Source organism: Dendrobates tinctorius, unplaced genomic scaffold (assembly GCF_039654945.1).
Source record: "Dendrobates tinctorius isolate UK_male_01 unplaced genomic scaffold, ASM3965494v1 ptg000249l, whole genome shotgun sequence".
Taxonomy (NCBI): Eukaryota; Metazoa; Chordata; class Amphibia; order Anura; family Dendrobatidae; genus Dendrobates; species Dendrobates tinctorius.
Window position 1 is genome coordinate 1,235,388 of NW_027361916.1, and position 13,167 is coordinate 1,248,554.

Sequence of the window (13,167 nt, forward strand, 5' to 3'; positions counted from 1 at the left end):
ATAAAGCCTGGGCCTCATTATACAGCTGTACAGGGGTCTAGTGAAGGCATTTTAGCTCTTTCCTCAGACTGTAGCTCCTGGGCACAGGCCCTCACTCCTGTCCCTTCACTATAAAGCCTGGGCCTCATTATACAGCTGTACAGGGGTCTAGTGAAGGCTTTTTAGCCCTTTCCTCAGACTGTAGCTCCTGGGCACAGGCCCTCACTCTAGTGCCTTCACTATAAATCATGGGCCTCATTATACAGCTGTACAGGGGACTAGTGAAGGCTTTTTAGCCCTTTCCTCGGTCTGTAGCTCCTGGGAACAGGCCCTCACTCCTGTCCCTTCTGTATAAAGCCTGGGCCTCATTATACAGCTGTACAGGGGTCTAGTGAAGGCTTTTTAGCCCTTTCAACAGACTGTAGCTCCTGGGAACACGCCCTCACTCCTGTCCCTTCACGATAAAGCCTGGGCCTCATTATACAGCTGTACAGGGGTCTAGTGAAGGCTTTTTAGCCCTTTCCTCAGACTGTAGCTCCTGGGAACAGGCCCTCACTCCTGTCCCTTCTGTATAAAGCCTGGGTCTCATTATACAGCTGTACAGGGGTCTAGTGAAGGCTTTTTAGCCCTTTCCTCGGTCTGTAGCTCCTGGGAACAGGCCCTCACTCCTGTCCCTTCACTATAAAGCCTGGGCCTCATTATACAGCTGTGCAGGGGTCTAGTGAAGGCTTTTCAGCCCTTTCCTCAGACTGTAGCTCCTGGGAACAGACCCTCACTCCTATAAAGCCTGGGCCTCATTATACAGCTGTACAGGGGTCTAGTGAAGGCTTTTTTGCCCTTTCATCAGACTGTAGCTCCTGGGTACAGGCCCTCACTCCTGTCCCTTCACTATAAAGCCTGGGCCTCATTATACAGCTGTACAGGGGTCTAGTGAAGGCTTTTAGCCCTTTCCTCAGACTGTAGCTCCTGGGAACAGACCCTCACTACTGTCCCTTCACTATAAAGCCTTGGCCTCATTATACAGCTGTACAGGGGTCTAGTGAAGGCTTTTTAGCTCTTTCCCCAGACTGTAGCTCCTGGGCACAGGCCCTCACTCCTGTCCCTTCACTATAAAGCCTGGGCCTCATTATACAGCTGTACAGGGGTCTAGTGAAGGCTTTTTAGCTCTTTCCTCAGACTGTAGCTCCTGGGAACAGGCCCTCACTCCTGTCCCTTCACTATAAAGCCTGGGCCTCATTATACAGCTGTACAGGGGTCTAGTGAAGGCTTTTTAGCCCTTTCCTCAGACTGTAGCTCCTGGGCACAGGCCCTCACTCTAGTCCCTTCACTATAAAGCATGGGCCTCATTATACAGCTGTACAGGGATCTATTGAAGGCTTTTTAGCCCTTTCCTCAGACTGTAGCTCCTGGGCACAGGCCCTCACTCCTGTCCCTTCTGTATAAAGCCTGGGCCTCATTATACAGCTGTACAGGGGTCTAGTGAAGGCTTTTTAGCCCTTTCCCGAGACTGTAGCTCCTGGGATCAGACCCTCACTCCTGTCCCCTCACTATAAAGCCTGGGCCTCATTATACAGCTGTGCAGGGGTCTAGAGAAGGCTTTTTAGCCCTTTCCTCAGACTGTAGCTCCTGGGAAATGTCCCTCACTCCTGACCCTTCACTATTAATCCTGGGTCTCATTATACAGCTGTACAGGGGTCTAGTGAAGGCTTTTTAGCCCTTTCCTCAGACTGTAGCTCCTGGGAACAGGCCCTCACTCCTGTCCCTTCACTATAAAGCCTGGGCCTCATTATACAGCTGTACAGGGGTCTAGTGAAGGCTTTTTAGCCCTTTCCTCAGACTGTAGCTCCTGGGAACAGGCCCTCACTCCTGTCCCTTCTGTATAAAGCCTGGGCCTCATTATACAGCTGTACAGGGGTCTAGTGAAGGCTTTTTTGCCCTTTCCTCAGACTGTAGCTCCTGGGAACAGGCCCTCACTCCTGTCCCTTCACTATAAAGCCTGGGCCTCATTATACAGCTGTACAGGGGTCTAGTGAAGACTTTTTAGCCCTTTCCTCAGACTGTAGCTCCTGGGAACAGGCCCTCACTCCTGTCCCTTCTATATAAAGCCTGGGCCTCATTATACAGCTGTACAGGGGTCTAGTGAAGGCTTTTTTGCCCTTTCCTCAGACTGTAGCTCCTGGGTACAGGCCCTCACTCCTATCCCTTCACTATAAAGCCTGGGCCTCATTATACAGCTGTACAGGGGTCTAGTGAAGGCTTTTTAGCTCTTTCCTCAGACTGTAGCTCCTGGGCACAGGCCCTCACTCCTGTCCCTTCACTATAAAGCCTGGGCCTCTTTATACAGCTGTACAGGGGTCTAGTGAAGGCTTTTTAGCCCTTTCCTCAGACTGTAGCTCCTGGGAACAGGCCCTCACTCCTGTCCTTTCACTATAAAGCCTGGGCCTCATTATACAGCTGTACAGGGGTCTAGTGAAGGCTTTTTAGCCCTTTCCTCAGACTGTAGCTCCTGGGCACAGGCCCTCACTCTAGTCCCTTCACTATAAAGCATGGGCCTCATTATACAGCTGTACAAGGGTCTATTGAAGGCTTTTTAGCCCTTTCCTCGGTCTGTAGCTCCTGGGAACAGGCCCTCACTCCTGTCCCTTCTGTATAAAGCCTGGGCCTCATTATACAGCTGTACAGTGGTCTAGTGAAGGCTTTTTAGCCCTTTCCTCGGTCTGTAGCTCCTGGGAGCAGGCCCTCACTCCTGTCCCTTCTGTATAAAGCCTGGGTCTCATTATACAGCTGTACAGGGGTCTAGTGAAGGCTTTTTAGCCCTTTCCCGAGACTGTAGCTCCTGGGATCAGACCCTCACTCCTGTCCCCTCACTATAAAGCCTGGGCCTCATTATACAGCTGTGCAGGGGTCTAGTGAAGGCTTTTTAGCCCTTTCCTCAGACTGTAGCTCCTGGGAACTGTCCCTCACTCCTGACCCTTCACTATAAATCCTGGGTCTCATTATACAGCTGTACAGGGGTCTAGTGAAGGCTTTTTAGCCCTTTCCTCAGACTGTAGCTTCTGGGAACAGACCCTCATTCCTGTCCCTTCTGTATAAAGCCTGGGTCTCATTATACAGCTGTACAGGGGTCTAGTGAAGGCTTTTTATCCCTTTCCTCAGTCTGTAGCTCCTGGGAACAGGCCCTCACTCCTGTCCCTTCACTATAAAGCCTGGGCCTCATTATACAGCTGTACAGGGGTCTAGTGAAGGCTTTTTATCCCTTTCCTCAGTCTGTAGCTCCTGGGCACAGGCCCGCACTCCTGTCCCTTCACTATAAAGCCTGGGCCTCATTATACAGCTGTACAGGGGTCTAGTGAAGGCTTTTTAGCCCTTTCCTCAGTCTGTAGCTCCTGGGCACAGGCCCTCACTCCTGTCCCTTCACTATAAAGCCTGGGCCTCATTATACAACTGCACAGGGGTCTAGTGAAGGCTTGTTTGACCTTTCCTCAGACTGTAGCTCCTGGGATCAGGCCCTCACTCCTGTCCCTTCACTATAAAGCCTGGGCCTCATTATACAGCTGTAGAGTGGTCTAGTGAAGGCTTTTTAGCCATTTCCTCAGTCTGTAGCTCCTGGGAACAGGCCCTCACTCCTGTCCCTTCACTATAAAGCCTGGGCCTCATTATACAGCTGTACAGGGGTCTAGTGAAGGCTTTTTAGCCATTTCCTCAGTCTGTAGCTCCTGGGAACAGGCCCTCACTCCTGTCCTTTCACTATAAATCCTCTGCCTCATTATACAGCTGTACAGGGGTCTAATGAAGGCTTTTTAGCCCTTTCCTCAGACTGTAGCTCCTGGGATCAGGCCCTCACTCCTGTCCCTTCACTATAAAGCCTGGGCCTCATTATACAGCTGTACAGGGGTCTAATGAAGGCTTTTTAGCCCTTTCCTCAGACTGTAGCTCCTGGTAACAGGCCCTCACTCCTGTCCTTTCACTATAAAGCCTGGGCCTCATTATACAGCTGTACAGGGGTCTAGTGAAGGCTTTTTAGCCCTTTCCTCAGACTGTAGCTCCTGGGCACAGGCCCTCACTCCTGTCCCTTCACTATAAAGCCTGGGCCTCATTATACAGCTGTACAGGGGTCTAGTGAAGGCTTTTTAGCCCTTTCCTCAGACTGTAGCTCCTGGGCACAGGCCCTCACTCCTGTCCCTTCACTATAAAGCCTGGGCCTCATTATACAGCTGTACAGGGGTCTAGTGAAGGCTTTCTAGCCCTTTCCTCAGACTGTAGCTCCTGGGCACAGGCCCTCACTCCTGTCCCTTCACTTTAAAGCCTGGGCCTCATTATACAGCTGTACAGGGGTCTAGTGAAGGCTTTTTAGCCCTTTCCTCAGACTGTAGCTCCTGGGCACAGGCCCTCACTCCTGTCCCTTCACTGTAAAGCCTGGGCCTCATTATACAGCTGTACAGGGGTCTAGTGAAGACTTTTTAGCTCTTTCCTCAGACTGTAGCTCCTGGGAACAGACCCTCACTCCTGGCCTTTCACTATAAAGCCTTGGCTTCATTATACAGCTGTACAGGGGTCTAGTGAAGGCTTTTTAGCCCTTTCCTCAGACTGTAGCTCCTGAGAACAGGCCCTCACTCCTGTCCCTTCACTATAAAGCCTGAGTCTCATTATACAGCTGTACAGGGGTCTAGTGAAGGCTTTTTAGCCCTTTACTCAGACTAGCTCCTGGGCACAGGCCCTCACTCCTGTCCCTTCACTATAAAGCCTGGGCCTCATTATACAGCTGCACAGGGGTCTAGTGAAGGCTTTTTAGCCCTTTCCTCAGACTGTAGCTCCTGGGATCAGACCCTCGCTCCTGTCCTTTCACTATAAAGCCTCTGCCTCATTATACAGCTGTACAGGGGTCTAATGAAGGCTTTTAAGCCCTTTCCTCAGACTGTAGCTCCTGGGATCAGGCCCTCACTCCTGTCCTTTCACTATAAAGCCTGGGCCTCATTATACAGCTGTACATGGGTCTAATGAAGGCTTTTTAGCCCTTTCCTCAGACTGTAGCTCCTTGGCACAGGCCCTCACTCCTGTCCCTTCACTATAAAGCCTGGGCCTCATTATACAGCTGTACAGGGGTCTAATGAAGGCTTTTTAGCCCTTTCCTCAGACTGTAGCTCCTGGGATCAGGCCCTCACTCCTGTCCTTTCACTATAAAGCCTGGGCCTCATTATACAGCTGTACAGGGGTCTAATGAAGGCTTTTTAGCCCTTTCCTCAGACTGTAGCTCCTGGGAACAGGTCCTCACTCCTGTCCTTTCACTATAAAGCCTGTCCCTCATTATACAGCTGTACAGGGGTCTAGTGAAGGCTTTTTAGCCCTTTCCTCAGACTGTAGCTCCTGGGCACAGGCCCTCACTCCTGTCCCTTCACTATAAAGCCTGGGCCTCATTATACAGCTGTACAGGGGTCTAGTGAAGGCTTTTTAGCCCTTTCCTCAGACTGTAGCGCCTGGGCACAGGCCCTCACTCCTGTCCCTTCACTATAAAGCCTGGGCCTCATTATACAGCTGTACAGGGGTCTAGTGAAGGCTTTTTAGCCCTTTCCTCAGACTGTAGCTCCTGGGATCAGGCCCTCACTCCTGTCCTTTCACTATAAAGCCTGGGCCTCATTATACAGCTGTCCAGGGGTCTAATGAAGGCTTTTTAGCCCTTTCCTCAGACTGTAGCTCCTGGGCACAGGCCCTCACTCCTGTCCCTTCACTATAAAGCCTGGGCCTCATTATACAGCTGTACAGGGGTCTAGTGAAGACTTTTTAGCTTTTTCCTCAGACTGTAGCTCCTGGGAACAGACCCTCCCTCCTGGCCTTTCACTATAAAGCCTTGGCTTCATTATACAGCTGTACAGGGGTCTAGTGAAGGCTTTTTAGCCCTTTCCTCAGACTGTAGCTCCTGAGAACAGGCCCTCACTCCTGTCCCTTCACTATAAAGCCTGAGTCTCATTATACAGCTGTACAGGGGTCTAGTGAAGGCTTTTTAGCCCTTTCCTCAGACTAGCTCCTGGGCACAGGCCCTAACTCCTGTCCCTTCACTATAAAGCCTGGGCCTCATTATACAGCTGCACAGGGGTCTAGTGAAGGCTTTTTAGCCCTTTCCTCAGACTGTAGCTCCTGGGATCAGACCCTCACTCCTGTCCTTTCACTATAAAGCCTCTGCCTCATTATACAGCTGTACAGGGGTCTAATGAAGGCTTTTAAGCCCTTTCCTCAGACTGTAGCTCCTGGGATCAGGCCCTCACTCCTGTCCCTTCACTATAAAGCCTGGGCCTCATTATACAGCTGTACAGGGGTCTATTGAAGGCTTTTTAGCCCTTTCCTCAGACTGTAGCTCCTGGGCACAGGCCCTCACTCCTGTCCCTTCACTATAAAGCCTGGGCCTCATTATACAGCTGCACAGGGGTCTAGTGAAGGCTTTTTAGCCCTTTCCTCAGACTGTAGCTCCTGGGATCAGACCCTCACTCCTGTCCTTTCACTATAAAGCCTCTGCCTCATTATACAGCTGTACAGGGGTCTAATGAAGGCTTTTAAGCCCTTTCCTCAGACTGTAGCTCCTGGGATCAGGCCCTCACTCCTGTCCTTTCACTATAAAGCCTGGGCCTCATTATACAGCTGTACAGGGGTCTAATGAAGGCTTTTTAGCCCTTTCCTCAGATTGTAGCTCCTGGGCACAGGTCCTCACTCCTGTCCTTTCACTATAAAGCCTGTCCCTCATTATACAGCTGTACAGGGGTCTAGTGAAGGCTTTTTAGCTCTTTCCTCAGACTGTAGCTCCTGGCCACAGGCCCTCACTCCTGTCCCTTCACTATAAAGGCTGGGCCTCATTATACAGCTGTACAGGGGTCTACTGAAGGCTTTTTAGCTCTTTCCTCAGACTGTAGCTCCTGGGCACAGGCCCTCACTCCTGTCCCTTCACTATAAAGCCTGGGTCTCATTATGCAGCTGTGCAGGGGTCTAGTGAAGGCTTTTTAGCCCTTTCCTCAGACTGTAGCTCCTGGGAACAGGCCTTCACTCCTGTCCTTTCACTATAAAGCCTGGGCCTCATTATACAGCTGTACAGGGATCTAGTGAAGGCTTTTTAGCCCTTTCCTCAGTCTGTAGCTCTTGGGATCAGGCCCTCAATCCTGTCCCTTCACTATAAAGCCTGGGTCTCATTATGCAGCTGTGCAGGGGTCTAGTGAAGGCTTTTTAGCCCTTTGCTCAGACTGTAGCTCCTGGGAACAGGCCCTCACTCCTGTCCCTTCACTATAAAGCCTGGGCCTCATTATACAGCTGTACAGGGGTCTAGTGAAGGCTTTTTAGCCCTTTCCTCAGACTGTAGCTCCTCGGCACAGACCCTCACTCCTGTCCCTTCACTATAAAGCCTGGGTCTCATTATACAGCTGTACAGGGGTCTAGTGAAGGCTTTTTAGCCCTTTCCTCAGACTGTAGCTCCTGGGAACAGGCCCTCACTCCTGTCCCTTCACTATAAAGCCTGGGTCTCATTTTACAGCTGTACAGGGGTCTAGTGAAGGCTTTTTAGCCCTTTCCACAGACTGTAGCTCCTCGGCACAGACCCTCACTCCTGTCCCTTCACTATAAAGCCTGGGCCTCATTATACAGCTGTACAGGGGTCTAGTGAAGGCTTTTTAGCCCTTTCCTCAGACTGTAGCTCCTCGGCACAGACCCTCACTCCTGTCCCTTCACTATAAAGCCTGGGTCTCATTATACAGCTGTACAGGGGTCTAGTGAAGGCTTTTTAGCCCTTTCCTCAGACTGTAGCTCCTGGGAACAGGCCCTCACTCCTGTCCCTTCACTATAAAGCCTGGGTCTCATTTTACAGCTGTAACGGGGTCTAGTGAAGGCTTTTTAGCCCTTTCCTCAGACTGTAGCTCCTGGGAACAGGCCCTCACTCCTGTCCCTTCACTATAAAGCCTGGGCCTCATTATACAGCTGTACAGGGGTCTAGTGAAAGCTTTTTAGCCCTTTCCTCAGACTGTAGCTCCTGGGAACAGGCCCTCACTCCTGTCCCTTCACTATAAAGCCTGAGTCTCATTATACAGCTGTACAGGGGTCTAGTGAAGGCTTTTTAGCCCTTTCCTCAGACTATAGTTCCTGGGCACAGGCCCTCACTCCTGTCCCTTCACTATAAAGCCTGGGCCTCATTATACAGCTGTACAGGGATCTAGTGAAGGCTTTTTAGCCCTTTCCTCAGACTGTAGCTCCTGGGCACAGGCCCTCACTCCTGTCCCTTCACTATAAAGCCTGGGCCTCATTATACAGCTGTACAGGGGTGTAGTGAAGGCTTTTTAGCCCTTTCCTCAGACTGTAGCTCCTGGTCACAATGTGATCTCACCATAACCCTAACAAGCTAATTGAGTTGTGAAATCTTGGTCAAAATTATCTCAGTGCACAAATCTCCAAGGGTGCCCATAGTTTTGCATCGCCCCTTTTTCTTTTTTGCATTTATGAAATTGTAAAATATGTCTCTCTATATATATATTTTATAATTATTATTTTTGCCTAAAATACAAAGGCCATGTGTCATCTTAGAGGTTCGGCCTTTTAGAGATCATTTCATCTTCATCTTACTACTGCTCACAATAACAGTCATCTTGACCCGGGGCGCCCACACTTTTACATACCGCTGTCAATGCTTCGTCCCGCTGGTGCTTAATATTTAATAGGGTCTTACTATTAAACTTAATGAAAAGTTTGGTGAGTTTCTTTGAGCTGTTATTACTAGAGATGAGCGAATATCGTCGGAGAAGGTGTTATTGGCTAATATCGCTTACCGAATAGCTGCATCGGGACCCCGGATCCCTGGAGCGCTCCCGATAATCAGCTGCATGTGTCGCCCTCCATGCAGGTGCTGTGACTATCACACAGCGCGACACACGCAGCTGATTATCGGGAGCGCTCCAGCACACTGAGTCCTGCACACACTGAGGCCCCTGATCATGTGACCCCTGACTCCTCCCCTCCTGTGACCTCATCACAGGTCCTGTGCACAGAGCAGTCATATATGTGGCGGACACTCCTGGATCTTCTGCTTTTTGGGCCGGTTCCTCCTGTGAGTCCTATTAACCCTTTCGCTCCCTGTTTTCTCCTTTCTGACAGGACAATATCTGAATTTGGACAGTGTGACAGGAATATAAGCAATGTGGAAGGAAAAAATGACAATTCTACTTTTTTCCTAACAAAAATGTGACTTTAGCCCCAAAATTGGCAGCGTAACAAATCCTTATTCCCCCACTGTAGTTTGTAGACTCCATATACAGATCCCTTAAGTGCGAAAAGAGCTGAATTCCCCACTTAAGTTATTGCGTTTTGGAAATTGCCCCCACTGGGAATTTATCTCCAGGTAAAGGCACAATTGTGTCTCCATGGGGGTTGTGCTCACAGCCCAACATCGTGTGGCCTCCAAAGAAATGCCACCCCGCACCATTACTGACCACTGCCAAACCGGTCATGCTGAAGGATGTTGCAGGCAGCAGATCGCTCTCCACGGCGTCTCCAGACTCTGTCACGTCTGTCTCATGTGCTCAGTGTGAACCTGCTTCCATCTGTGAAGAGCACAGGGCACCAGTGGCGAATTTCCCAATCTTGGTGTTCTGTGGCAAATGCCAAGCGTCCTGTACGGTGTTGAACTGTGAGCACAACCCCCATCTGTGGACGTCGGTCCCTCAGACCATCCTCATGGAGTCGGTTTCTAACCGTTTGTGCAGACACATGAACATTTGTCGCCTGCTGAAGATCATTTTGCAGGGCTCTGGCAGTGCTCCTCCTGTTCCTCCTTCCACAAATGCAGAGGTAGAGGTCCTGCTGCTGGGTTGTTGCCCTCATACGGCCCCCTCCACATCTCCTGGTGTACTGGCCTGTCTCCTGGTAGTGCCTCCAGCCTCTGGACACTATGCTGACAGACACAGCAAACTTTCTTGTCACAGCTCGCATTGATGTGCCATCCTGGATGAGCTGCACTACCTGAGCCACTTGTGTGGGTTATAGAGTCCGTCTCATGCTACCACGAGTATGAAAGCACAACCAACATTCAAAAGTGACCAAAACATCAGCCAGAAAGCATTGGTACTGAGATATGGTCTGTGGTCCCCACCTGCAGAACCACTCCTTTATTGAGGGTGTCTTGATAATTGCCAATAATTTCCATCTGTTGTCTATTCCATTTGCACAACAGCATGTGAAATTGATTGTCAGTCAGTATTGCTTCCTAAGTGGACAGTTTGGTTTCACAGAAGTTTGATTTACTTGGAGTTATATTCTGTTGTTTAAGTGTTCCCTTTATTTTTTTGAACAGTGTATATAGATAGAGAGATTTTTTTTTTCTTTGCGTTGGAGGGTCCAATTCCAGCTATTGCTGTGGGATCTGTGATTTCTATCTACTCCACTGTGTACAGGATAATAGAGTATAATAAAGTAGTTATGGACGTGACGTAACTAACATTGTGCAGTGACTCTGCTTTCCATATAGTGATGGATATTTCTTGTTGCTGAAACTGTGATTTTTTTCCACTTTAAACCTTTTTTAAACCCCTCTGATCAGTGCGATCATACAACATACAAGCCTCTGATGGCTCCGGTGATGCCCTGTACTACTGTAGTGCCGTGTATCATCACTGCCTGTCAGTGTAATACTAACGGCCCCACACACATGAGATCAGAGTTGGCTGAACGGTCATTTGGCAGACGGCGATCTCTCCCGACTCCCCCATACACACAAATATTCCAGCTTTCCTGTGGTCTGTATGAGAGCGTCGCCTCCAGACTCCTCTAGAGGAGGATTATCTACAGGAAGAGCAAACGGATTATCCTCTGAAATTCAGGATGCCGGATCCTTCTCTGCCCTGACATCATCTGTCTGGAGTCCCCCAAATACATGATATGGTCGGTCAGACCCCCCGAAATCAGTGCTTTCATGGAGCTTTAGTGTAATGTGTATGGGGCATTATAAGGTAACTTATTGGATGCTGCCTCTGGCCCTGTGTCAAATATAGCGTGGCACAACCACAAGGTGCACAAGTAGGTTACGCAGACCAGAGTGAATAATAAAATAACTTGGCACTCAACTGAATGATCCTTTGCAAATTAATTTTAAACATTTTAGTATCGGCTTTTTCTGGAGTTTTTCTTGTAATATAGGAAAGCCTAAGGCCAGAAATAAACCCCATAAATCACTGTACATGGAGACTTTGGGATCAGATCATTTCTGTCCGTTGTGTTTGTGGAAGCAAAAAATCTTTTCTAAAAGCCTCAAACTTCTGTGTGTGACTCAGAGCTGAGATCTAACGTGAGAGAAGATTCCAGTGCGGGGAAGACGGGAAACCTTCATATAGACAGCCGGTGGAGAATGGAGGCAGTGACCGACTCTGGCCACATCTGTCTCTAGAGCCGCAGTAGAAGATGAAGATGTCGTCCTCATCATGAAGGAGTTAATTCTCATGTCGCATGTAATGAATATCTCCTGCAGTATTGCTAATGCCGATTCCAGTGTCGGTAATGAGACGAGAATTAGTGTTATGGAAGATGAGTCTATGAGGAACGTGTTCAGCTGCCGACTCCGAGGAGGAAACTGCTTGTTGTCTGTGGCCTAAATATATAGGTTTTATTAGTAGATGTCAGGGAAGAAAACTAAACCCTGTAAGATAATAAATCTCCTCATATGTTTCCCTTATTATCTCCAGTAATTGTATTATTACACAGGATTCTTATGGTGTTACATCGGATCATCTTCTTCTCATTCAGGTCTCTACAATATCGGATCCTCTCAGTGAAGATCTTCTACAGAAGAGAATTTTCCTGATTTCCCCATCAAGGATGGATATGGACAGAGACAAGATGGCGGAGAGGATATTACACCTCACCCTAGAGATCCTCTTCCGTCTCACTGGAGAGGTGAGAGATTCTGATGACGTCACATTACATCATTCTTATCTATGGGAATAACAGATGGACAGAACTGGAGAGGTGAGGACTCTGGAAATGTCTGTAGTGAGATTTATTAATGTGTCTCTCCATTACCAGGAATACACAGTGGTGAAGAAGACCTCTAGTGATCGCTGTCAGGACCCTGTGTCTGAGGGATGGGGAAGACCCCTGAGCCCAATCACAGGGCCTCCACCTCACCCCCTGATCCATGAGGACATCAATGACCAGAAGATCCTAGAACTCATCTACAAGATGATTGAGCTGCTGGCTGGAGAGGTGACACTGCTGGGAATGCTGGGACATTATACAGTAACACTATGAAGGGATCGGGGGATGACGGTATCATTGTATGTGTCAGGTTCCTATAAGGTGTCAGGATGTCGCTGTCTATTTCTCCATGGAGGAGTGGGAGTATTTAGAAGGACACAGAGATCTGTACAAGAACGTCATAATGGAGGTTCCCCAGCCCCTCACATCACCAGGTAATAGACAGGACTAAATACACACGGCCTATAATTATCTGTATGTAGAGAATGAATTCAGTCCCTGTATGTGTTTCCTCCAGATCTATCCAGTAAGAGGACAACACCAGAGAGATGTCCCCGTCCTCTTCTTCCACAGGACTGTAACCAAGAAGATCCCAGTGTTCCTCAGCATCATCAGGTAGATGACAGATATTTCTTGTTGCTGAAACTGTGATATTTTTTCCACTTTAAACCATTTTTAAACCCCTCTGATCAGTGCGATCATACAACATACAAGCCTCTGATGGCTCTGGTGATGCCCTGTACTACTGTAGTGCCGTGTATCATCACTGCCTGTCAGTGTAGTTGGGTCGCCCTCCCAGGGCTGGCGGGGTACTCAGTACCGGGCCCGATGAGCTTCAATGGGAGATGTCACGGCAGCTGGGACCTGGCCCGTGGCCCTGGGCGCGCATTGTAAAGAGGGAATGTGTTCAGTGTGCTTCTGATAGTTACAGTTTATGAATGAATGATTCGTGACTAGTATTGAGCATTCCGATACTGCAAATATCGGGTATCGGCCGATATTTGCTGTATCGGAATTCCGATACCGAGTACCAATATTTTTTCAATATCGGATACCGGAATTGGAAGTCCCCATAATGCAATGAGCCACTGTTGTGGCTGTGATTGGCTGCTGAAATGATGTCATCATGATGCGCGGTCTGTGCGCATCATGATGCGCGGTCTGTGTGGGCCTTCCGGTGGTCTGTGCGGGCCTCTCGGG

At 49.1% G+C, this 13,167-nt stretch overlaps 1 protein-coding gene across 1 annotated transcript in view; it reads left to right on the forward strand.

Annotated features, from left to right (window-relative positions):
• The first annotated feature begins 11,414 nt into the window (after window positions 1-11,414).
• Window positions 11,415-13,167, forward strand: part of LOC141063311 (uncharacterized) — a 29,165-nt gene continuing 27,412 nt past the window's right edge. The window contains exons 1-3 of the mRNA XM_073557366.1: window positions 11,415-11,441; window positions 11,737-11,886; window positions 12,016-12,195. Coding sequence (XP_073413467.1) covers window positions 11,415-11,441; window positions 11,737-11,886; window positions 12,016-12,195 — 357 coding nt within the window. The remainder of the gene's footprint in view (window positions 11,442-11,736; window positions 11,887-12,015; window positions 12,196-13,167) is intronic.